General features: G+C 40.6%; 1 protein-coding gene across 1 annotated transcript in view; it reads right to left on the reverse strand.

The window, feature by feature from the left end:
- Positions 1-7,801: 7,801 nt before the first annotated feature.
- ESRP1 (epithelial splicing regulatory protein 1) overlaps positions 7,802-26,310 on the reverse strand; it is a 30,322-nt gene continuing 11,813 nt past the window's right edge. The window contains exons 7-14 of the mRNA XM_036406602.1: positions 24,666-24,776; positions 24,447-24,579; positions 24,318-24,360; positions 22,717-23,018; positions 20,915-21,133; positions 18,812-19,010; positions 16,819-16,987; positions 7,802-7,892 (exon numbers count right to left, since the gene is read on the reverse strand). Of these exons, the coding sequence (XP_036262495.1) occupies positions 7,802-7,892; positions 16,819-16,987; positions 18,812-19,010; positions 20,915-21,133; positions 22,717-23,018; positions 24,318-24,360; positions 24,447-24,579; positions 24,666-24,776 (1,267 nt within the window). The remainder of the gene's footprint in view (positions 7,893-16,818; positions 16,988-18,811; positions 19,011-20,914; positions 21,134-22,716; positions 23,019-24,317; positions 24,361-24,446; positions 24,580-24,665; positions 24,777-26,310) is intronic.

Raw genomic sequence — 26,310 nt, forward strand, 5'->3', positions numbered from 1 at the left:
CAAATATGCTGTTACTGCCCTGAGGTGTACAGCTAAGCACAGCACCCAGCTTTACATTGTCGCTATTTATTTTTTTTACCTCATTATACCTTTTGGATCCTGCTTGGAGAGCAGTGTGGGGGGGAAGAACATCCACACTGATGTTGTGTGATGCTCCAGGAGCATTGCAGACCAAGGGCCCCCACAGCCCCTGAGCTCCCCAGCTGGCTGTAACCCAAGGTTACAGAAGCCTTCACGAGGCACCAGCGAGGGTGTTACTGAACCTGCAGAGCAGCTGCAGTTGGTGACCACACATGGAAAAGAGACCCAGTCTGCCTGAGACTCCGAGATCAGGTTGGGTTTGAAGCTTTGGGTACAGTCTCCTTGAACATAGGCTGCTTTTTAACCTGAAGTCAGAAAGAAATAATGAACATGTCATGCCGTTCCATACTATTTTTGCAGTCACTGTCAGAAAAAGAATCAAGTGTTAAAGCTCATGTCTCAACTTTGCCTTACTAGCTTTTCCCATCTGGTTGTAACTGTATTTCAGGGATGGCTCACAAGCAGTGGGGTGCTCTAGTAATGTCACTCTGTCACTTTGTGCTTACTTTTTGATAGCTTTTAAGTGACATTTTTTCCATGTAATATTCCTTCCCACTTCACCTGAAGGCAGACTTGCACGGGCTGAAACTTTTTAATACATGGGCTGCTTTGTTCTGTATTTGGCCTGAATCTTGCACTCTAAGTTACATGAGTCTCCTAAAAAATGCAGGTGAAGCACTGCTGTGTGCCTTTTCATGCAGTGAGGACGTGCCAGATGCTGCTGCTGCTGCCTGCAGAAAGCTGGGGCTGCTGGGGAGCTTGCAGCAGGCACCTTCTTCTGAGCCTTTGATGTAGGGGCTCAGACTGGAAGCTAAGCAAAGCCATGGGTGATCCTTTGTTTCCTGGAAGCCAGATGGACAGGTGGAGGGACACGTGGACAGTATGGACAGAGCCAGCAGCCTCTGGATTGCAGCAGCCCATGCAACTGCTCCTGTGCATGGAAAGGTACAGGACATGGGATTTGGTGTTAGAGATCTCAGAGCAAGCATTCACAAAATCCCATTCTGCTGCTGGTGCTTCTTTAGACAATGATGGATAGATTTGCTCTGCAGGCACCAATGTGTAGCAGCTCTCTAAAAAGCAAGCCAGGCTTGCTGATTAATGTAGGCCATCTTTAATTTTCTCGGCACTCATTTCTGTATATTCTCATTTCATTCCTGTGCCATTATGGTGGGCTCTCCCTGCTAAGTGCACTTAAATGTGACTGCAGCCACTGAGAGAGGACTCTCCTCTGTCCCTTTCTCCCTCTGTCCCCCCCATCAAGGATCTCATTGCAGCTGAGTTCATACAGCCTCAGCTCCTGCCCAAACCTCCCAAACACCAGCAGCAATTCACAGCAGGGCCTCAGCACTGCTCGTCCAGGCTCCCTGACTGTGGTGAGCCCAGGTCCATTCTTTTATCACCAGTCAGGCTCACAAATCAGCATGAGAGTAGTCATTAATTGCTTGGGCAGACAAGGCTTGTAGCTTTTGAGGTCCAAACCACTCCTGCATTTGATTTCTCTTCTGTGGTGCAAAAAAAGTGGGTGGGAAAAGTGTCTTCCCCCCTTTTGCCCATCACAGGAAGTCTTGACTGAGGGTGGGATGATTTGATGTGCTATCATCAGGGTGAGAGCCTCCAGCTGGCTGCCCCAAATTCCCCCCAGATCTTCTCAGGCTGTTTCATTGCCTGTGATCCTGTGATGCTCTAGTGACAGACCCGTGCTGTTGATGGTGCTCCTTGGTTCTGCACTGCTCATTCCTGGCTTGGCTCCTTTGTGTGTGCAGCCACCATTGTTGATCCAGCTCCAAACTGTGTTCAGTAATAGCCAGCTAAAGAGTAGTTAAAGATCTCTGTTGCTTCTCCATGGCCAAGAATACCCTTGGACCCTCAGACTATGCCCAGGACCCAAGGTGGTGTGTGGTGGCACAGGGCTGGGTGCAAGCATGGATGGTGAGGGAGAAGGGATTTTCAAAGGGGGTTGCTTTCATACTATGAAATCATGGTCCCAGGATATGATTAGGGGCATATTTTGTAGGCAGAAGTGATATCTTTCATTACCTGAAGAGATAAAGTTGAAAAATCCCCAAAGTTCAAGTGTGAGATGATATTTCTGTGTTTCAGACAGTTTGTCACAGGCAATGAGGGGCAGTCAGGGCAGGGCTTACTGGAGTTCATGTGGGTTCCTTGCTCAGCTATGGCCACGCAATCAATCATCTCCCTCAAGCCCAGCCAGGCTGATGTGTGCAGCCACATTTTTCACAGGAGTAAATGAAGAAGTAAAATTGGTATTTAATAACTTTTCTCAGTGCAGTCACAGTCAGCTTTTGCAGCTGTTTCCAGCTTGGTTCTGTAGGCAGTGCTTTGGCTGTATATCCTTTCAGCAGGGTTTGCTGCAACTCTGTTAGTGCAGTGTCTCATTACAGGAGCTCCCAGAGCAGACCAGAACCACATTCCCTGGGGAGCTGCAGGTAGTACACCAAGGAACTGCCATGTGACATGCCAGAGCCACAGGAAAACAGTTTTTACCACCATGTTCCATTTACACCATGAAAACAATTTTTTTCCTTTGTTTCCTTTAGTACAGCATGACCTTCCATCAGCTTCACAAACCAAGCAGGGCAGAGGTGGCAAAGGTGAGGGAAAGCAAACTCATCTTGCTTCCACTTGCTCTGAGTGCCCAGAGGGACCTACAGTGTGTAAAAGGATCACCTGGCTCCTTTCTGGGGGAGGGTACAAGAGAGCACAGTTGTTTACATCTCCATTCAAGTGATTAACGATTAAATGACAACAAAGCAAGGAGTTTGTGTGGCTCCCCGAGCTGACCGTGCCTGTGTGAGCACCTGCTGAAATAACCAGGTGGTTTGAGGGGTTGGCAAGCCCAGCAAACACAGGCTCCTTCCCCGAGTAGAGCACCAGAAAGGGACACGGTCTGGGTGGAAGGTGCCGGGGAGCAGGCCAGGCCATGCCTGCCCTTTGTCATCCTCTCTCTGGGGCAGCACTTTGGCATTTGCTCAGGATGGTTGGTGCTTTGGGTTCCCTCTCATGCCCTTCCTCCCAGTGAGGGGCACAGCCCAACTCTACCCTATTCCCAGCTCCAGAGAGGAGCTGCAAGGAGGTGACGCTGGGGAAAGCGGAACAGGGCAGGGGGGGGAGCATAGAAAAAAGACAAACTTTCTCCATGTAACACAATAAATTTAAATATAGTCTTTATGAAAGTATAATATGCATTTTCAACTTTTTTTTTCATATTAATTCCAGTTACCTTCATATTATAAATTCTTTACACATTCAAACACATGAGCTATAGCTTCCCATCTCAAGTTCAATCAATTCTCTTAACCTCAAGAAAGTTACATTGTGAAATTGGACTTTCATCTTTACTGATGGAGTCTCAGCCTTTCCTGCTTAAATAAATAAAATTGCCTCTAGCTGAGGACCTGCCTAACTGAGATAATGGAGATATTAAGGTATAGCAAAACTGTGAGATTTGCCAACTAATTTTGCAAAAAGAAAACAACATACACATTTCCTCCTTCTCTGGGAAACATTTCTAGTTTGTTTTCTAAACCATGCATACATTATAACAGGGAAATACTATTCTATTCAGCTTTAGGTTAAATTATATTTAATGTTGTAATGAATTTCAACAGAGACATATTGAAAAGGAATATAAAGAATTCAGTTCTGAAAATACAGAATACAAAAATTCCAAAACACGAGAGAGCTTGTGAAAAATACAAAATATATACCATCTGAGTTGGGAGCTAAGATGTACAGCTAACTTTACAATATCTGAGGTCAGGGTCCTAAGAAAAAAGCAGTATCATCACACAGATGAACATGTGAAGAGGACATCTTGTCCACATCTGTGCCTGACAGTGGGACCAGTTATACCAGTGCCAGTTTTGATAAGTACTTGACCAACCAGTCCCAAAAGATTACCAGGGTGGAGACTGTGCAGCCTGTCCAGGCAGTTCAGATCAGTGTTTAACTACTGCTGGTAGGAGAAGGTTTGTTCTGAACCCTTAATCCCTGCCTATAACTCCATCCCTCACTTCTGTCCCATGCACAATGGGAAGAATTTATTCCTTTTTTCTTTGTTGCCACATTTTTAATATACTGTTCTTATGCCTCTCCCCAGCCTCCTTTCACCCAAATAAATAATGCTGATGCCTTCAGCAGGCCTGGGGAAGCTGTTTTCACATTGCTTCTCTTCACTCTGCAGTTTTTGAGCAAATTGTTGGTTATAAGTTTTTGCTGAAGTTTTACAGTTACCCTGTGGAGAATACTTCGAAAAATACAAAGAAGAAGCCCATTTGTGCAACCCAACGTGAAGTTTGTTTTTGCAAAAGCATTTAATTATTTTTGCATTCAGTTTGTGATTTATATTTCCAAACCTTTTCCAGCCTACTGCTTCCCATCCCCTCATTGTCTGTCTCTATTTGCACACTTGAGATATTCCTGCACAGTTAATAGGCAAAACTTCTATTCCCCCATCATTTCCCTAGTGGCTTATATAGGCTAATTTTCCCTATGCATAACTACTAATTTGTAATTGAGCTACATAATTAAAGGCAGAACCATTTTCTCAGAAGGAAAAGTTGAAAATACCATTTAAAAGTATCTTGCATCAATTAATCATGTTCATTGTAGTCATGTTTACAGAACAGTGATTTTAAGAAAAGGCCCTGTCAAATACTTTAGACTGTAATAGTATGAAGTTTTCCAGGATAAACTGTAAATCTAGATTACTATGGCTGGAGTGAGCAGGGGAGGGTTGCACCAAGGAAGGAGAAGGGCAAAAATCGAGGAAGAATTAAAGGGGGAAAGATTGAGGTTTTTTAATTATACACTAGAAATGAGACTATCACTTGCCTTATCTGGAAGACTTTTTGTACTTTGTCGCCCCACCACCCTCTTTTGTTCTTTCTTCCCTTGTACTTGCTTTCAGGAATACCAAGGCACTGTTGTGGATTTGGGTTCATGGTCACTAAAAACTCCTACAGCACCACCTACCTAAAGTGCCAGTGTTTCTCAGTTCTGCAATATTTATTTTGAATGTGCCAAAGAACCAATCAAAATTTAGCCTCATACTTCTGTTTCAGGGCTTCCTTCCCCCTTTCTTCACCACAAATGAGGATTTTAATGGCCATGGAAAGGTGCAGTGATCTACCCCAGTGCCTGAAGCCAGTCCCAAGGGCAGGCAGGGAGACCCAGGGCTGCTAAAGGACAGCAGTTATTTAGGAGCATGTATAGCATCTGATTTCTCTGGTAAGAGTGGGAGCTGTGGTGCTGGGTTACTGGCATGCTCCAGAGAGACCAAGCTCAAACTACCAGCTCCGACTGACCCTCTCTCAGAGCAGACAAGGCACTGGGTCTTAACTACAGCTCACATTACTTTTCTTGCATAGAACACAGTCAAACACCAGGAAGGGTGGGGAGAGCATGAAGTGGAAATATGAAAGTAGGACCACAGGAGAGAGGTTAACTGCATTTCTCATTTTCTGAGTACGCAGTGTGATCAAAGTCGAAAATGCCTACTCCTGTAAGCCTTTTAAAATACTTGAGTGCATAGAAAAAGCCTACAAGATAAGAATCAGAGACAAAGCATTTAACATCCCACACATTTTTACAAAGTTACAGCATTTTTTCCTTAGATAATCCATTTTACATTCCTAATTATTTCTGCACTGTGTATAATATGCCTGCATATAAAGTTTACAGTGACTTCTTTTGCAGAGATTAGACAAATATATACAAAATATTTTTTTTATTAAAATGTCAAATGCAAAATTAGAGGTTGAAAAACACTTGAATTAAAAAACTATTTTAAACTGTGTGCAAAATTATGTAAAAAAAGAATTTTTTCCTATTTCAAAGAACAAAAGAGATCAGACTTTGTAGGTTCAGGCTGAAGAATTTTTGTGTTAAGAGCAGCTTAATACTTTATCAAGCAGAAACCCTCAAGGATTTGCACAATTTCAGTACCTGTGCTCTCAGGGAAGGGCTTAGTGGTCTGTGTGTGCATGTCTGAAAATTGTGCATGAACTTTAAAGGAGTAACAGATCCATCTGATCACTTCCAAAGTTGTGGTGGTTTTTCTCTTAAGCACAACTGGCTTGAGAAGCAGTAAAGCTGGAAACATAATCAAAATCTCCATCTAGGCTTGCTGTGTTTGTTCAAAACATCAGAAAGGGTAGAGGAATCTGCATGAAAGAGTTGTGCAGGTCACTGAACACCATGATAAAAGCAAATATTAATTTCTTGATTTCCTAAATTAAAAATCTTTACAGAAGAACCAAAAGCTTTAGTTTTCACCTTACGCACACACAGTTTTAATGACATTTTCTACTAAAGTTAAGAGTGCTTCACTAAGAGTATACATGAATTTATTCACTATTACATGACCTTTTATCTTTGGAGGTGAAGCTTTAAAATCAAGTCTAACATGGCAATGCCATTTCTATGTCTCAGAGCCTGTTTCAGCCACTTCTACTTTCCTGTCTCTGGGCCAAGACAGGCAACTAGCACTGCTAAGCTGTACACTGGCTGAAAACAAAGACAAACCCCATCAGTTTTTCCAGCTGGATCAGGAAGCTCCCTGATCTAGTCACTGGATGGCAACACAATAAATGGATCTGAAATGATGTAGCACAGTTTAGGCCAGAAGTCCACTAAGCAGCTAATTACGGCTCCCACTGTCAGTGCAGGGACAGGATTTATCTTCATCAATCCAGCCAAAGGCCAGCTTGTTAGAACAACAAGCTGAGATGGTCACTTATACACATGCAAAAGTAGCACACTTGGAGCAGATGACAGTGAGGTGATGCTGCAGGTAAAGGTTTTGACCAGAAGTAGATTACACCCTGGGCTAAGATGTCTGTGTCAAAAGGAGAAGAATTAGAAAAACCAGACAGTTTTGTTGCTATTTTTCAGACAGAAAGCTGAAAAAAGGAATAGAGGAAAGAAAGGGGCATTAAAAAAATCTAATAACTTTGTTAGCTACATATTTTTTTCAAAGACTAGAGATTACAGAAGCAGTTTTTGCAAATACATTTCTGTATCTTCCTCTGAGACTATGACACAGTAAGTCTCATGGTCCATCAATACACTGCCTTGCAGTTCAACTTGCATTTTTCTGCACAAATGCTTTCTGGGTGGCTTCACCCTTTGACTGTTCCTATACAGAAGATCAAGTAAATCAAACTTGAAAGGCTGAAGTGGCCTGATCAGAAAGCTCACAAAAGCAAGAGAGTAGCTGCTATTATACAAACTACTTCATTGCTGCAATTTTACATCAGTGTGAAGCTTAGACACTGGATTCTGTAGTTACCTAAGAAAGTGGCTTATTCTGTCTAACCAACACCTGATTTTAGTGCATTGCTAGGAGAGTAACATCATCTCCACACTGCTCCACAGAGAAAACTGGCTCTGAGAAGCTTCCTGCAGGCTCTCAGTACTCCTACTAAAGCTTAAAGTAGCATGCATTTGAAGCCCTGGGAAATATACAAAGCAGCAGCCCTTAAGATGACTGGAGTAGTTAAAATCATTTAAATTATGGCTTTCATAGGGTTTTACATATTGCAGTGTGACATTCTGGACACAGCAAAGCGTAGCCACCTTCTCAGGGCAGCAAATGACAAATTATGTTGAGTATGGTGGTTATCTGAATAAAACACTATGATACCCACAAACCCTATCTCCTGGGGCTTGTTATCCTTACCTTCACTAAGGAAGTCTAACTACTGCGGCCTTTAAATGCAAATCCATTCTTTGGACACTGTCCTGGCCACATCATTAGTGTGTACAAGTCCATCCTCTGCTGCATACTACAAACACAAGTTGAGATAGAAGCAATCAGAAGCCAAACTAGTGCAGAAGAGAGCCAGCAGCTGGCTGTGCAACCTTAACCTTTCCTAAAGTGCTGGGCAGATACCAAAGCTCAGGCTGCAGAATTAGACATTCACAATACTCTCACCACCATGGCATTAAGAGCAATTCAACAACAGAAACAGCACTGGGGTAATCAGCTTTCCCTAACAACAACACGTTTGTACACACAGGATCTTGTTGAAGACCACTGTCCCCAGACTCTGGCAGCCCCAACTGACTGACCTCAAGAGAGTGTCTCCAGGGACAAACACCTCCTGCACAGCCACACATGCCCAAAGTCTCTGAAGGAAAAGTTAACACGCTCACTACTAAATAGATTTGCATAGACCACTCACCCCTAAAGTTGTGCTGAAGGCTGTCACTGGCTTCTCCTATTTACTCAATAATTTTGTGAAAGTAAAAAAAAAATTAAGAGCTCACTCCTCCAAGAGCTCATACTTGCTCAAAGCTACCTCAATAATTTTCCTTTATCTCCTGAGCATGGCATCAAGCACCTAACCATGTCCATTGATATTTCAATGCTGTTCCTTAGACCTAGAATAACCTCTCCAAACCACACCAGAGAGATAGCTCTCAGATGACCTCCACTTCTGTGCTCCCAGCCCAAGACTATGAAAATATCATGAAAAAATTTTGACTGGGCTCTATCAGTCGAATTTCGACTGGGCTCTTTGTGTCCTTACATTGGTGTTTCAATCCTTAGCTAAGCCGGTATTCATGAAGACTAAGTTTAGCCCAAAGGCTACTGGCCTAAGATGCTTTGTGGAGTCCTCCACCCTCCACATGAGTCCTACAGTGAGTCCTAGCCTATATTGCACCTCCCTAAATTGAAGCTCATCTTCTTGAGTGCCTCTGTAGCTTCCAAGTCCAGTAGGCACATTTGCCCCCAAGCATATATCCTCACTAGTTTTCAGTCTTGACCTCACTGAGTTCTCATTATTTGCAAAGCCCTGAGTCATCTTTATGCAGCAGAGTATGGAAGGGAAGAGTTTCATCACAGCAGGTAACAAGTAAATCCAGCAGCCAAGCTATTCCTTGACATAATATATAGATGTTTATAGCCTCCCTGCAGAGAAACCTCTTCAAGGTGTTTCAGGAAGTGAATGAAACTGACTGAGGTTTAACACTGCTGCTTCTACAGGGAACAGCTGTCCATGCCTAGAAAGAAAGCTGCTTTTCCTTTTTCCACAGGAACTGCTTATGATACTTGTTTATCCCCACAACTGTATTCCTGGGTACCTTTGTGACAACATCTTCACTGGTGGTTCCACTAGATAGCAGAGATAGCCTGGTGCCAAGGACAACACTTGCAATCATTTTTGTCAATTTTGAGCCTATTGTTGGAAGGTAAGACTTTATGCTGTAGAGAACCATCTTGATACAAACTTATCACAACACCTCTCACTAATCATTTCCTGCATGCATTTTCTGTTACATTAGTAGTCATACAAATCCCTAAAAAACTACCACAGTCAATACACCTTGTACTACTCAGATTCTCAAACATAATACCCAGAGGTCAGCTTATGACACTAATGAAGCAAAAAATAAGTCTTCCCCACCAGTGCACCATTCAGCTTTAGAAATTACAGCCATCACATGCTGTCTCCAACCTTTTTTTTTTAATGTAGCTGTAGAGTAAGGATATGAATACATGGCAGATATGCCCATCCACAGTTTGGATGCAAGCTCTAGGTCAGTATCTGCCAAATTCATCTGGGGATGGAGCTCCTCACAGCTGCCAGCAAGGCAGCATTTGCTTCCATTTACTTATGGTTCATAGACTGTTTAGACACAGCATCTTTTGTGGTCAATGGCAACTGCCAGATTTTAAAGGTTAGGGCCACAAAGGGACAGGCTTGTCTTATTTGAAAGCAATATTAATGCCACAATAATACAATTTATTCTGGAGTAATAAAGAAAAATCTTTTATTATGCCCAAAATATTCAATCTGTTTTGGAAACTTTGATATTCTTTTTCCAGTCTTTCATACCCTTTCCCAAAGGCTAAGGGTGCTACCTGCTCTGACTCCTTAAGAGAAGATAACATATGAACTGTCCCCAGCCAATTCTATGTTCACCAGCCTGAGGGATGACAACCTCCCAGAGGAACAGCAGGAAGTGACTTAGAGTGGTCATGTCTCCAGATGGAAAAGAAGTCAATAGAAGACACATGATAACAGTGAAAAGTGTCTAGGCAGGCATACAAGACAAGTATTCCAGCCTGTATACTCTAATCAAACAAGCCTCAGGAACAAATACTTGCATGTTTTACATCAGGCCAGATAGAATTTCTACAGTTGTTCTTAGCAGGTGTATTTCACTATATAATGATGCAGTGCAAGAGCTTGAACTCTTTTTATATCCATTTAGTTCTTGAAATCAAATATGATATGAAGCATTTCCCAATGCAAACCTTTTTTCCTTATGAACTGATCCCTCTTCTTGAATCTCATCAACAGGCAGATTGGATTTTTTCCAATCAGTATTTCTGAGATTGTTGTATTCTCCAAAGAATCTCAAAATAAAGCAATTAAGTTTCAGAAATCAGTTTTGGATGCAAGAAGTTCTCACATGTTCTAAAGGTTGATATTGGCATTCAAGCAGCATTTTTACACCTCAAGGGATCCCAAATATTCATCACTAAAATATTATGTGGAAACATTGAGGTTCGCTGTCTCTCCTGATTCGCTAACAAGTTTTTCCATTATACATTTGGTTAACAGATCCAATATCCAGAAGGAAGCTGTTTATATTACAAGTGGGTGTGAGTTGCGAGCAGTCAGCATACATAACCAAGCAGCTTTTCAGATCTCTGCCAAGTATCTTGCAGGTCCATCAAGAGAACCACAAACATACCCAGCACTATTTGCACATAGGAACAAATATGTGCATAGACACCATCTAGAGGTTTCAGCTCTCTCCCTGCAGATTTTCTATCCCTATTTTTCCTTTGACTTTTTTTGTGGAGTCCTCTGTAGTCCTGAAAGTTTTTTGTTAGTGAAGTATATTAACTATTGTCTGCTTTGTGACAAATACTGACAATATCCTTTCATCAAGCTACTGATTAGCAGCTTCTATTAATTTCAGGACTGTAAGGCAGGTCCTGATTGCAAATTCATCTTACTTTATACCCCTTACTCTAATACTCAGGGAAGCACTAGCAGTGAAAGAGAACTTGTCAGACTCATCCAGTAGTGTTTCAAGATTAAGTTATTTCCCCTCTTTTCAAGGCCTAGGAAGCTCAGCAGACCCAGAGTACCTCTGCAGCACCTCAAAGTGAGATCCTCTGATGGAAGCCACCAGGAGGAACAGAAAAAGTAAAGGACACACATTACCAAGTAGCCTTCAGAAAAACTCAAAATTTGACAGATAATCCCAGACTTCAGTGAAGAGCAGATCATTTCAGAAACTGGTAGGAATTTTCAAATACTCCTTGGGCTGGTATGGGGCATTATTATAATGTGCACATATACACAAGCTTACAGCATAATGTCTATAGCGTTCACTACTGGAAAGCAGCCCATGAGGAAATGCAGCTTCAGTATAAAGCTTTTTTAGAAGTGGTTCATACAAAAGTTAATAGTAAATTTTGTGGTATAATCACCAAAGTTGAAAGTTTTAACATGCTACTTTGTTCACAAAAATTAACAAGATGTGTTACTAGCAAAAGTATTTACACAGCCTGTTCCAAGATTGGAATGTTTATCCACATTTAAAGAAAGAAAGGCTGTATAACTTGACAAATAGTGGAAGTAGGAACACTAAACTAGGTCACCTGTTAATCAAACAAACATTTAGATCCCTGTGACTATATAATCATGGAGGAATATTACAGATGGTATACTCAACAAGGCAGACTTTTTAAAATTAAAAACAAAAAAACTTTCAGGTCCAAGGAGTCTTATTCCAAGATCAACCCAGCTCTATCCTTGGAAATATCCTCCTTCAAAAAACCCTCCTTCCACCTCTCCCTGGAAACAAAGCTCCTTCAATACAGATACCTTCCCCACATTTAACCAGATAACCTGCTGCCCCCTCTGCCTACTGAAATCAACTTCCCACCTGGATAAGGCCATGGTAGCATGACAGCAATAAGCAGGGGGAATGGATCCAGAAGCTCTGCCACAGAAGACTGCAATAGTCTGCCCTGGGTAGTGCTGGGACTTCCAACACACCCCTGTTAAGGCTGCCTCTGAGTAAAGTGAAGCACCCAGCAATGTACCTTGGTGCCATGAATAACCTGAGATCATTGCAAGTGTTTTAAAAAGCCACCTGCATGGATGACATACATGCCTTCAGGCACAACAGGCAGATCTTCTCTCCCACCACTGAACTGTGTTGTAAATAGACAAAAGGAAAAACTATACTCATACCGATCTCTGCAGCAAGCTTGCACAATGCTGCTGTAACAATTAATCCCTCATACAAATCCAGTTGTTTTACTAGTTAACACAGGAACAGTCAGAAGATGACAGTAAGAGCTGGTACCTGAAAATCAAGTCATTGAGTATATTAAGGAAACAAAAGGAAGAAGTCCCCACCAGTCTCCATGGCAGCATTTTGTGTGGTGGGCTGAGTAAAAACTTGGACACTGCTACCAGCCAGAACATTTTAACAGATGTACCAGCCTTGAAGAAAGGTGGGGTTTGTTTGGTTTGGTTTAATTTAAATAATTTTGCTGTCCTGATATCCAGATAGCTGTTGATCAGAGCATTACTGTTCTGCTGCTTTCACCCACCATGGCAGTTTTACTAATTAAAACCTACAAATGAAGGGATAATGACAGCCTATGGAGGCATGCAACAATTAGTCTTCCCTGCTAAGGCACTCCTCCTCCAATGAAATATGGTAGTAGTTAGGCATCCCTGCTGTTCTAATCCTTGGCAAGCTACATTTATTTTGAAAGAGAGTAATTAAGTGTCCCCCCAAACAATCATTCTGGTGACAAATTTGTGACATGAACTACAGAGTTAAGGTTATTTTGACAAATTCATGATGGAGAGCAGCTCAATAGAACAAGGACAGGTAATGAAGAGTCCCAAATTCAGACATTTAATTTAAAACACTTGAACTACATTTATAGGACAGCAACTAAAAGCTACCAATAAGCTTTTATATCCAGTGAGTCCATCACTGCAGATGTGATTTCATGTAATCAAAGGTGGCATACTTAGCATAAAAATAATAATAAAAACAAAATCACAAGAGTTTAAGAGATGTGGTCCAGAGTGTTGATGTGATGCTGTGAGTACAACTAAAAGAGGTTTTGTTTCTGGCTGCTGCTGTTCTCCATCTGTGACAGAACTCCCAGGCTAAATACACATATGGTTGTTTCCTAACCCCGTTCTGTCAAGTGATGCTGGTTAGCCAGACACAGAGATATGTAAACAAAGCTGCTGGCAGCAGCTCTGAATGGTATCGCCCACTTGTTCCTAGGTTTGCCAGTTTTGAATTCCCTGTAACTTAATTGTGCTTCAACAGGAATCTGGGCAATAACCAAGGTTAGAAAAGACTCACTTGTTTCCCATGATGATCATTATGGAGAATCTGATTCATCACAGAGAACAAGTGAGACTTTTTTCTAACCTTGATTATTGCTCAGATTGCTCATTTTACTTTTACACATACATCTGCATGTATGCATACATAAATATTAGTGCTATATGTATGTTGCATATGTATATACTCCTACAAGGTTATAATGTATGTACTCCTACAAGGTATAATGAGAAAACCCATACCTTATCCAGAGAAGGAAGGGACATAAGCAGACATGAGAACACTAAGACATTACCCTGTATTTCCCTGTGCAGCAAGTGTCAGATCATACCTTTATCACATAAAAAGGCCTTTTAACTCAAACCACTCCAATGGAGAGAACTGTACACACTGGCCCAACAGGGAGATAACCCCAGCTTAGCCACTATTAGACAAACACACTGGAACAGACCCACACTCTTGAGCAGTACCTGTATCTCTCAAGACAAGTCCCACAAAGGTGTGAACAAACAAATTTACCTACCCACCTTGGCTCAACAGCACAAGAATTTACCATAGGGGACAGAACACAAGAATGCTTTTCCACTTATTTTGAGTTCAAGGACTTCCTGAGCCAGGTGTGGTTTCTGTGTATTCACTAACTCACAATGAGTTTCCTGCCATGGAATTTAACCAGTTTGTTTGAACCTACACCAGGTTTCAGTTTCTGTATCATGTTTTGGCTATGATTCCTACAATTAAGAATCTCCTCTTTCCACTATGCTATTTAAAATACTTTTTTACTTTTTAAAAAACATAAATGTATTACTACATGTATGGATTTTGACAGATACTTTTGAGGCTTTGAAGGCACTGCTTAAAAGTGATAAAAATGGCATCAGAACTTAATAAATACAATAAGATTCAACTTTGTTTTAAAACTGTTTACCCTGTAGCAATAGCTTTCAAGTTTGTATACAGTAATAGTTTCTATAGGATGTGTTAGCAGTTGCCAAGTAATGCAGTTATTTCCAATGTACCTACAGCACCTAGTACACCTAGAATTAGATAAATAAAACCTCCTCCTTCCCATGAATCCTATTGTTCTTTCTTTCTTAAAAGCTTGGGACTAGGCAGAGAGCAAGACCACTGATTTGCTGTCAGAACATGTTGCCAGATATAATTACAAACTGAACAGTGATATCAAAGACTCACAGATCCTGAATAACTTGCTCTCCCTCCTTTTCATTAGGAGTTCACTAAAGCTATTTTAATAGCTTAGAAGGCATCCATTTCTTTACACCACTGGTGGTTTCATCACTAAAGCTGTAAGAGCATTAAGACAAGTCTGAGAGTTTCAGGATATCTGATAGGTACTGAAAACCAAACAAGTATCTTCAACTTTCCACCATTTAAGTTGATTTCTGTGCAGAAAATGGAGTTGGACCATTATAAAGCAACTTGACCTTGTAAAACACAAGTTGTAGAAGCTTTTGGCAGAAGAAGTTTCCTTATTTCTATAAATATTCACCAGTTAGATTTATGAACCTTGTCTGATCATTACCTACCAGCTCTATATTACTTTTCCTGGATGTGCTTTTAAATGGAACACTTAGTACAGAGGATACCCCATTCTTTCCTGCTGCACATACTTAATTTTTGACTTGAACTTCAGAACCAGAAAGCTACATTTAGGAGAGTTCTGATTGCTACTTCAAATGGACTCTATTTTTTGCACCCTGAACCAAGCACAGGAACTTGCCTGAAAAGCAGTAAGTATTAAAGAAGAATAAAAAAAAAAAGAAACAAACAAACAAAAAAACCACCCCCAAACCACAACAAAACCAAATCTGAAAAAAACAAGTCAAAAACATCCTCTACAAAGAATCACTACATCTATTGAAGTATATACAATTGTCTGTAGATCAAACATTCTGGATAGAAAAGCAATACCTAAACACTGAATCTCACAACAAAGAAGGCAACTTGAGTCCAGAAAATTTTCCTTATTTTCTTTAAAAGGGCAGTATTTGTAATTGGCAGAGAAGTTATGTAATAATGGTTTCCTAAAAACAGTGAACAACTGCAGTTAGACAAGACTATAAAAAGGATATTTTGGAGCTTGGGACTGATCGGTCTGTGACCAAAATCCATGCCCAGCCTAAGCAGCCAGTGATGAGACTCATGTGGGAACTCCCTCAGTGAGAAATCACTAGGGCCTGATATTTAGCCTGCAGTGACTAGTCTATTCTTATCTTAAGAAGTGTGTCAGTAACCACAGACTATTACTGCTACTATGTTTTCATGAAATATAGAACTGTTATTGAGAACCTTGTTTTATATTGCCAGTGCAAGTTTGGAATTTTATTTTTTCTTAATCTTACATTAACAAGACTGAGTTTGGTAATATCATAACCATAAGACAGATATTGAAGGCATTATAGAAAGTAACTCATTAGTGAAAGAAACATTTTAATAAAAAAACCACATCAGTCATTTCACAGACATATAGGTACAGTAATAAGAAAACCTTTGTTATCTTACAGGTATTGAAGTGCTCATATTGCTTAACAGCTTCCTAAGTAGCTATTTGGTCCCTGCTGCAGAGATAAAAAAAACTTGAGTTGTTGAGCAGATTTCCTAACAGAGAAATGGTTTATGGCTTAAAGGGAACATGGCTCCTTCCAAGGCCTCATGACTGCAGAGGGCAACAGGTATCCAGAGATTTTGTTCTGTAGCAGGTAGCTAATACATTCAAAAGAATCAAAAGCCCTTTGTGAGAGGTGTTGATGTTGGAAGGACAGGAAGAACACATGCCTCTATATGCTTTACATGTGCATTCAGTACAATATGTAGTCATAGAAGTAAACAGTTTCCATCATAAAGGTCAAAAGTTATTTTGTTACAAACACAAAGAGGCAGTATTTCAGAAGTTGCTAAGGCAGACCCCAGTCCACCCACTCTAAAGAGGGGCCAAGGGCTTCTTTATGGACATGGGAAAGCATACTGCACGTGTCAATTCCCACTGAGGGCATAACAAAATAAACTAGTGACTAGTAAGTTTGAAAGCAATGTTAGGTGAAACAAACAAAATAAAAAATATCCCACTTAAATGTGTGTCCTAGGTTAAAACAAACAAACACACTAACCAGCCCCCCTGCCTCCCAAACATTGCTACCTGCAATAATCTAAAACTTGGAGACAATCCCTAGTTATCCTGAAATTGTTTCCCTGAACAAGATACCAACAAGCTGTTTGTGGTACCACAAGTCCTTAGTAGAGCAGATAATGTTCTTTTGTGAGTTTTGTGCATTTGCTGGGAATAATTAAAAAAAAAAAAATAGACTTCTTTGTGGCTGCTTGGGTTCTCCTCTGCTTTACCTGGGGTAATAAGCTGTGTAGTTCATGAAGAGCTGAGCCCCAGCAGGGTAGTAGGCTGTGGAAGGCTGGAGTGTTCGTGGGTTCAGAAGCATGGATGGCTGATACAGAGCAGCTTCTGTTGGCACAACGGCAGCAGGAGCTGGAAAGGAGTAGGCAGGGGGTGAAAGGCCTGCAGGGAGCAAATGGAAAATAGATTAGGACCTCTGAAATTCCAGAGCTAATACATACACACACAACTGCACAGTACATCGGGAACCTTCTCATCCTTGTTCACCACAGAAAAGAAATGTGAGCCACCAATGCAAGTGTGACTACAAAGTGTTACACTTAGCATCCAGCCTACAGAAAAGTCAAAAATACACCAAAAAAATCACCTCTTGCTCTGGGAATAGGGTACCTTTCTGATACATAGGTCAGTTTTGCTTTCCTAGGCTCATATTTTAATGAAGTCTGCATTCAAGAGCTACAAGACTTCTGCACAGTAAGAAGTAAGTTTCTGTGACAAAGATCTGTTTAACATTCAACAAAACAGAGAAGACTTTCATCCTAGTAATGCTTATCCCTTAATTAATTGACAGCAGAGTGAGAAAAGGCATGGCTTTGCAGCTTGAAGTGTTAGCATTAAATGAAAAAAAAAAAATAAACAACCAAAAACCAAAAGTGTACTTTGTGCTGTTTCAACAAGATGTTAGGCCCTAAATGAATTCTCACTGATGAGAGTTCACCCTCCTCCTTTGCTTAATGCTTCTCCTCCCTATTTCCATGGAAGTGAACATAAAGCTTTAGATAAAGTAAGCCTTTAATTTTACTATTCAGAGTTACAGCCAGCATCTCACTGTATTGTAAGATGTGGAATGACAGGGCCAAAAGGCCTTATCTGAGGAATACATCACAGGCATTTGTAATTGGAAATGGGAACATTCACCAGTGTGTTTCCAAAAGTTTGTAACTCTGCCCAAGAACCTGTCCTAGAAACTGTCAGGTTACAACCCATCTGGAACAGCCTTCACATACAGGACTATCTACTGCTGAGATACCCATACTCAAGATACTTTTGTTGAAAGAAAAAAAACTCTCCCAAGGATTAGCTGAAGGTTTACTTGCACTCAAAAAAAACACCCCAAAGGAAGTTGGCTGTTGTATTGGCAGCTCTGACTAGCATGTAGAGGACTTTTCTGAAAAGATCTACAACCAAAAAAAATACACCTGCATAGAGAGACACAGAGAAAGCTACTACTTGACTACCTTCCCATTTATGATTTTGGAAACAAAGTATTATTTTTCCCATAGGCTCAGATTTATGTGGCACAGATGCCTTAGCAAGTTAGCCCTTAAGCTCCTAAAGTATTTCCCCCAAAAGTTTGCATAGAAGTCAGTGTTCACCCTAGTAGGTCTGAGAATCAAAATTTAAAAGGAAATACAAATTCTGCAATTCTCTGAGGCAGAAGCCATGTGTATTTCACTCCCACAAAGCCAACCTCCATTTCATATGAACAGCAAAAAGCAAAGGAAGAGTTCAGTCAGTTGCAGTTCAAAAGGCAGAACACATGATTAAGTCTCAAAGGGGAGCATTACCTATGCTTTCTCAAATTAAGTTTTTGAACTGAAAAGGGAAGATCTCTTACTTGACATGCTCACCATGACAAAAAAATATAAGTACAGATCAGTTAAAATACAAAAAGGTTCTTTAAGGTCTAGGTAGGGCTTAGAAATTACTTTTCAGAATCATCACTCACCCCAACCAATTAAAGTTTCAAGGAGGGGAGGGAAAATTTGCCACTGGAAAAGCAAAAGTAGTTCTTCAGTCATAGTAATTTACAACCAAAGGGAAAAATAATGATTGCAAGCTGGTGATGATTGAAGACAAAAGACCTTATTTTAACATCCCCATCTCATAATGCTACCCAAGAACCAGGACAAGAGTCAGCAAAGCAGCTCCAATACCTACCCACACACAGTGTAGAGCATAGTGCAAGACCCAAGCAAAACTTACATGGTAACTTACATGGTGGCGGGGACAAGCCATTTCGATTTAAAGTGCCCCCCATTAATACAAAGTTCATCTCTTCAGCAGAACATTGAAAGACTTCAACATATCTGTCCTTCATAGTCTTCTTATGACACTTCTGTGCAGCCAGGAAGGCTCGATCTGCAGATTTCATCTGAATGAAAGCATCTCCTGATGGACGTCCCTACAAAGAAGGCAGACAAAAAAGAAATGTAGGTTCCATGAGGGAGCAGAACAGGAATAATTTGTGCTGTTATAAGTCTCTTCAGTCAAATATATTCATCTCCAAAGTCAAGTACAGCCAGTCATCCTGAGCACTCACCAGCATGTTTAAGCTCTCCTCTCTAAAGTTTTTCCCACTTGTAATAACTTGATTGTATTTATTCACCTGTTTTGATTAAGCTACATTGCAACTTGTTACATCTATATCTAAAAAAAAAAAAGACACCTATGGGAGAGACTGTAATTCAGTAGTACTTTGGTGCTTTGAGACCTGCTCTTGCAAATTTACTATGAATGCAGAATTGGAAGATCTAGTCCCTATTTATTACCTGTGATTTTTAATATTCATTATAAAAGTGCTCATTGCTAAACAATTTGTTTTAAATTTTATTTTCTGAAGACCAACATGGGCTGGGATGCTTTAGTAAAGTACTAACTAGCCTAACATTTGGTATGAGCTTGCAGAGAGGAAAAAAACCATCTTTATATGTGTAAATGAGTGGGATACACCACTGGGAGGAGTTATTTTAGCCACATGCAGCTGCTGATTTGAAGTAGCCAAAACTAGAGAAATCTGAAGCTGGCTCTAACTCAAGCCATCTCATTTTGGAGCGGACAACAACATTGTCAGCATACTTTACACAGTCGTTTATGATTAGAGGATTGAAACCTGGGAACTTCGAGAAAGATAAAAACCTAGTAGTCAGGCAAAAGCAGTATTTGGGGAGAAAAAAAAAGTCTGATAGCTTTAGGCAGAGCAAGAGTAGCAGACAGCCCTTAGGGTTATATGCATACACCTATTTCCTTATCCAGGTTCTTTAATTAGTGCTGTCAAGGGCTGATACTACTGTAAAGCATTACTTGTGCTTCAGTATTTGCACTTTTCTTAGTCTCTCCCAGCACTACACATTCATTACAGTTTTTTTAGCCTTGTCTAGGTCAAGTTTCCACAGACACAGGAATGTCTTTAGATAGACAAGTACTGAAATAACTACAGTCCCTTCTCCATCCCCATATTCCTGAAACACAGAAGTCCTACTTGGGACCAGGAAGTATTTTTTAGTTTTGGTTGACATTCAGCCTAAGCTAAAACAATTTTAGAACCATAATTTTTATACAGTTTTTTAATCAGCTTGTTCCACTGAACCACTCAGAGCATCTCCATGGAGTTAAAGGATTCCTCCCCCTGAAGTCACAAGAATAGAAAGATAAAGATCACAAGAATGCACAATCCTTTGTCTAAAAGGTTTTCATAGAAATTGCTTCCATAAAACAATGGCAAAGATGTGACACTTTATACACATCAATGAGCTGTTAATCTTGGTGCTTAGCTGTGACTGTTTAAAGAAAGCAAGAACACAGGAAACCTTCTGACTTTTGACATGGGAATTCCTGTCTCTAGAAGGCTGCAGTCACATTTGTCCTCAAATATACTTGTGGCACATTGTTCAGCAAGGCAGGGACAAACCCCTCCTTTGAGAGCTAACACTGCCCACTCTTGTGTTTTGATGGCACTTCTCACCAGGTACGAGAGGAATCATGCACGCTGTTGAGCAAGACTCTTCACTTCAAGCCTCCCACAGCTCAGGATCATGGCTGCTATTCTGGGAGCACCAACCCCTCCAAGACTGGCTTAGCTTTCAGCACATGGGTCTCAGTGAAAGAAACTACTCTACAGCAAATGCAGCAGTCTGCACAGCAGGGTTCAAGTCATCTATTGCCAGCACACTTTAAGAGGAGAGCAGGAGGCACATTAATACAATTACTGCTAGTCCCAAAGGTGCTTCCCTATGAATATCATCCTCAGGACTGTATTCACATGTACAAGCATTTGGCAGAGTGGCTAGAAACACGTTGCCTACCAACCTGGTGATTTAGAACCATGTGAACTCCATGGGTCCGAATATCTGTAGAAAACTCTCCCAGGAACTCCAGAATGTCCTCTATAGTAGCAGCATAGGGAAGACCACGCAAACGTATGCAGTCTCTGATGTTAGTGGGAGGCACAAATTGTTGAGGTAATACTGGAAGAATTGGAGGTGTTGGGAGAGGAATGAGAGGTGTGGAAGAGTACCTGTTCAGCACCTGTGCAAAACAAAAACAGATTACAGAAGCCTCCTTACTCATTCTTCAACCTAGAAGGAGTAAACACAACCCCAATGCCACCTGTTTTCACTCTGGGCACTATTTTAAGATACAATGAACTAGATAGAAATATTAACTGCAAAATATCTGATTTCTAAGCACTGTGTTGTGGTTTAAGCTCAGAATCTATCAGACTTCCATAGTCATTCTATGATAAATAGTCATGCTATTGTTTTAAAAAATTTTTGGGTTTTTCTTTAAAAACAGTTTTGTTTTGGGAAATTTACTTGAACAGATAAAGCAAGTCTCAATAGAGATCTTAGGACATGAAACCTGTATATCTACAGTATTTTTATTGTGCAACTATCCTAAAACATTCTACCATCTACAGAGTCACGATGACACTTCTACCAAAAAATATCTCCTCTGCAAACCTTTAGGAGAGTTTGGGAACTAGAAGCACATTTCACTACCTTACATCTCTAACTGTGCCTGCCATAGTCCATTCAAGAAACATTAGGAGCATTACCAGTAATTAGGAGCATTACAGTACCCATGACACTTACACTTTGAGATTTCTTGTTAATAATTTTAACAGCAAAAACCCTGTCTGGTGAAAAGTTGCCTGAATATTCAATCCTGAATATTAACTACTGAATACTAACTACTCCTGAACTCTCTCTGAGCAAGATGAATATTTATTTGCATTCATACAGCTATCAGAAGGTTTTACTAAACAAAACCATATGAAAGTACTTGAGAAAAATGCAATGACAAGTGAGCACTGTGGGCTCTGCCTTCTAATCACTAATGTCATCTTTTAAACAAAGCACTGAAATCTCTACATATTAGGGAGAACAGAGCTGCATCATTTCTTGGATGCAATGACATGGCTACAATTTGCATCACAGATAACTTCTAGGCATGACTCTAAAAGGTATCTACCTCTACTGAAGCTCTGCAAATATTTTTGGAGCCTTCAACAGTCCACTCAGCTCTCCTCCCTTTCCCTGACAGCTTAGCTGCAATTAATGGTCCACCAAGCCCTGTTAATGCAGACTCATCACTTTGAAACTCCTATCACCCTCTGCCAGGTAGCTGTGCATCTGCAGAAGATGGCAGAGATCTGCCCTTAAAGACAATTTGTAGAATTCTTCAGATACATTACACTGGAGAGGACCACTATATCAAAAGGCTTTGCTTTTTTGTGTCACTGACTAAAGATAAACCTTTTAGCTCAAGATTTGTTGCTAAACACTCCTGAATAGATAATCACTGGACATAGTCAAATTCAGAATATAAAGTGTAAAGCACAAGACCCACATCCACATTTTACAAAGCTATTGGAAACCAAAATCCCAAAGGTTTGTATATGATTGAGAACATCCCTATACCATAAGATCTTACATTTCAAGGGAGCAAAGTCTCCACAGAAATTCAGACAATATTCATTTCAGCAAGAGTCAAGAGTGAGAAAAGGTAAAAGAAGCTTTCAAGTCAAGGCCCAGGATGATTGGCTTCTTCTACTGCCAGCATAGACGTTTGGACTACAAAAAGCCAACATTTGAAAGGTTTGCACCTACCTGCTGAACTTCTGCTGCAGTGCTCCGGAAGAGTTCAATGTACCTTTTCCCCAGCAAATCCTTGTGCTTTTTCAGTGCATTTTGTGCATATTCCTCACAAGCAAACAAGACAAAGGCATCTCCTGTTGGCCTGCTGTCAGGGTAAGTGACAAACAGGACTCCCTCCTTTCCTCCTGTTACAGGGCAGTGCTGGCCAAAGAAAGTCAGCACTTCTTCTGTTGTTACATTGAAAGGAAGGCCTCGCATCCTGACAATCACTTGGTTTTCTTTTGACAAGAACTGTGCAACCTCATTGGAAGTACCTTTAACAAGAAAAAGTACAGAAGCACTTCAGTCTAGTATATAAAAATCATGTTACTTCATCATTTAGAGGAGATTGATGTTTATTAAAAGGAAAAATAGGAAGTACTTGCAACATTTAAAGCTCAAGGAAAGCAAAATCTGTCAACCTCTTGTGTGAGCGGGACCTGTGCTATTGTTCCACTTGTCTAACTGTGGAATACCTCTGGAATGCTCTGGAGCCATAATATATGGCAACCAAGTCACCAGATCATTGTTCTGGGAAAGAAAGCTGGAAGAGCAGATTGAAAACAGCTCAAGGATTTCATCCTATCTCAACAGAACTGTCAAAGTCTGACAATTCTACTTTCAGTACCTTCAAAAGACCAGTGATGCTAATAACACAACCTTATTCAAAGGTAGCTGCTAACCAAATTCATATCTTAATACAGTCCTTTCGCTTACAGCTCTCTTATTCTGCAGAGTTTGGTTGCACCAGACACACCATTCTTCATGAATGTCACTGTGCAATGTCTTTCCTTGTCTTTCCTTCCAAACCTATCAGTTAGCTATGGAGTTGACAGCTTAACAGCATCTCCCACTCTGAAGCCTTAAGCTCAGATCTCCAGTTAGTCACTTACAAACCTCAGCCCAAATCTCAGTCAGGAAGCAAAGAGGAACTTAAAGTAGTATTGCAGATAAAACAGCTCATTGGCTCTTAATTCAAATTTTATATGCTTGCAGACAAAGGGGAAGAAAAAGAGATTAAGAGAGAGCTTGAAGAGCAAATTTTGCAGCCTCTCAATTATCAGCAAATATTTCAAGATTCCCCTTAAATAAGTATCTCCCCTAAATCCTCCCCATTCAGTCTGAGGCAAAGATTTCATTTGAAGAAAATCAGTTCCATAAATCCCTTGTATTTACACTGTGATATCTGTTTGTTCTTACATGCATGCCTCCACAGCAACAGCAGTTACATTGTTTTGAAAAACTACTCTGGTTTCATTTTTTTCAGCAATCAATAGCATTTAGATTCCCACTATCATGAAGATGACCTAACAAATTAAGTTCATATACAAGATCACTTTGCCCAATCAAATCCTGATCGACAGGCTGCTTGAAAATGGCAAGAATGTGGAAGAGAGACAGACAGATCATGGATCATCTTGGACTGCTGCTAGCAGAATACATAATAATCAATACACCAGCCAACTTCTTGTTCAAAGACAGGAAAAGGGGCCACATTCAACAGGAGCATTTTGCAGCCAAAAGTTAGAGATGCTGATGGAACAAAGCATCCCTTTTCATCCCCTCAAAATTACCTCCTGCAATTTTAAGGAAGTCTTCACCTGTTGCCTTGTATACCTAAAGGAAAAAAAAGGAACACGTGATTGGTGTGTAATTTGCATTCGTTTCAAGAAGAGGATTTCAAAGACCACCATGTCACCCACCTCTATGTATCGGTTCCCCATGTGATGCTTGTGCCTTTGTAGTGCTAGATCTCTATGCTCTTCGCTCACGAACCTCACAAGAGCCTCCCCATTCCTCCTACCTTGGGCATTGAGACAGAGTGCAGCACCTCCTCTGCAAGATTTAAATCAAGAGATGAAACTCCATGACCTATGCAGCTGAAGAGCCACAAAGGTACAAGTAAATTCTTCACTACTCACTTGGCAATATTTAGACCTTTGAAGAACCTCGCTATATCCTGGTCAGATGACTGCCATGGCAATCCTCTTGCTCGGATAACAGCATTGTCATCCACAAGTTCCATCTTGCTGCTGCAGGCACAGAAAGAAGTGGTAATGCAGAGACATCTGCCATACACCAACCTGTCTGCTTGTCATTTATACTCCAGGAACAGGCTTCTGTCCCTGCTCCATGTCTGCTGGATAGCAATGCCAAGGCAGTGAGGCCCAAGTGCCACCAACAATTGAAAGCCCCTGTACGAGTCTCTCCTAGGGACAGTTTGCTTTGTTAAATTGCCCCTTTCCAAGTTCGCCTTTCATGCTTTACCACATTTACTCTTTGAGCTGTCATCTCTTCAATCATATTCCCAGTTAATTTCCCTTTCCTGACATCATTTGCGCTTCTCCATTATCTGAAGAGGGTTACTGGTATAAAAATCAAGTACCTGCAGTTCCAATCTAGCTAGGTAGACATTGAAGCAGAACAATTAGATATAACAGACATTACTGCTTATTATTTCTACTGTGACAGTGTATTAGAACCAGTCACAAGCCAAGACCAAATCTGTTCAGGGCTGTACACAGCACACAGAGGACTCTGGCCTGAAGAGTCAAGGGGCCATCACTGTGCTATTAGAGACTAACATAGCTAAAGGCTACATTGGCTGCTTAGCATGGGAATAGCTTAGCCACAGAAAGCCAGATTTAATTGGTCATTACTACAGTCCCTTTTGTTCCCCTATTTCTTCAAAGTGTCAAGTTCAACAAAACCTCACAGCTACCCAAGCCTGCCTTTCTGGTTATCACAGGAACAGCTTTTTTGCACAAAAGAGCTTAAGTGATTGATTAAGTAGATGAAGTGTTGTTCAGTAGTAGAGGACTCTCGCATACAAAAGGGCTGTGGTATGCCTGGTGGGTCATGTTTCTCACTCACATTTTAATTTCTCAGGTGGTCTTTCTGTAGATATCTGTCTCAAACTGTTCCCCCTTGCCTCTGAGTTCTGTACTTCTCATTATCTCAAATAAAATGTGAACCTTCCACTTCATCCCAGAATTTTGTTAGTGAAAAGGAAAAAGCTTAGAACAAGGCTGAACATAGCCTCTGAGCTAATCTCTCTGGATACTGTCTACCAATGTTGCATTTTTTCTTACTTTTCACTCAAAAGTATAAGCATCATCTACCGTTATGACAGATCCTTAATCTGAAAGAGGGAAGTGTTTGTGTAAGATGGGAGTATAAATAAGGTCAGTTTAACACAAGTATCTTGTGTTATTGCAGAGAAATCATTGAGAAAACCACTGAGAAAAATCTGTATTTACACACAGAAAAAAGGCAGTTATACTAAAAAAAAAAAAAGCCCATAATCAACTACCCAAGCAACAAAGCAGGCAACAAAAGCAGATAAAGCTTTATGTTTAAAACATATTTGGGAATAAGAATCACCATAGATTAAACAACTGAGTGGTAGCACAGTACTCCTGGCATGATATCTTTATGAAAGTGTTTCTTCCCTATTAAAAAAATTCTGTATATGCAGTACCTGTGTAGTAAATTGCAGGAAGAGTGCAATAGCTAGTAACTAATAGGGTTATTTCTGAAACACTGCTTATTCTTTGTTAATAGCAC

The sequence above is a fragment of the Molothrus ater genome, chromosome 1 (assembly GCF_012460135.2).
Source record: "Molothrus ater isolate BHLD 08-10-18 breed brown headed cowbird chromosome 1, BPBGC_Mater_1.1, whole genome shotgun sequence".
Taxonomy (NCBI): domain Eukaryota; kingdom Metazoa; phylum Chordata; class Aves; order Passeriformes; family Icteridae; genus Molothrus; species Molothrus ater.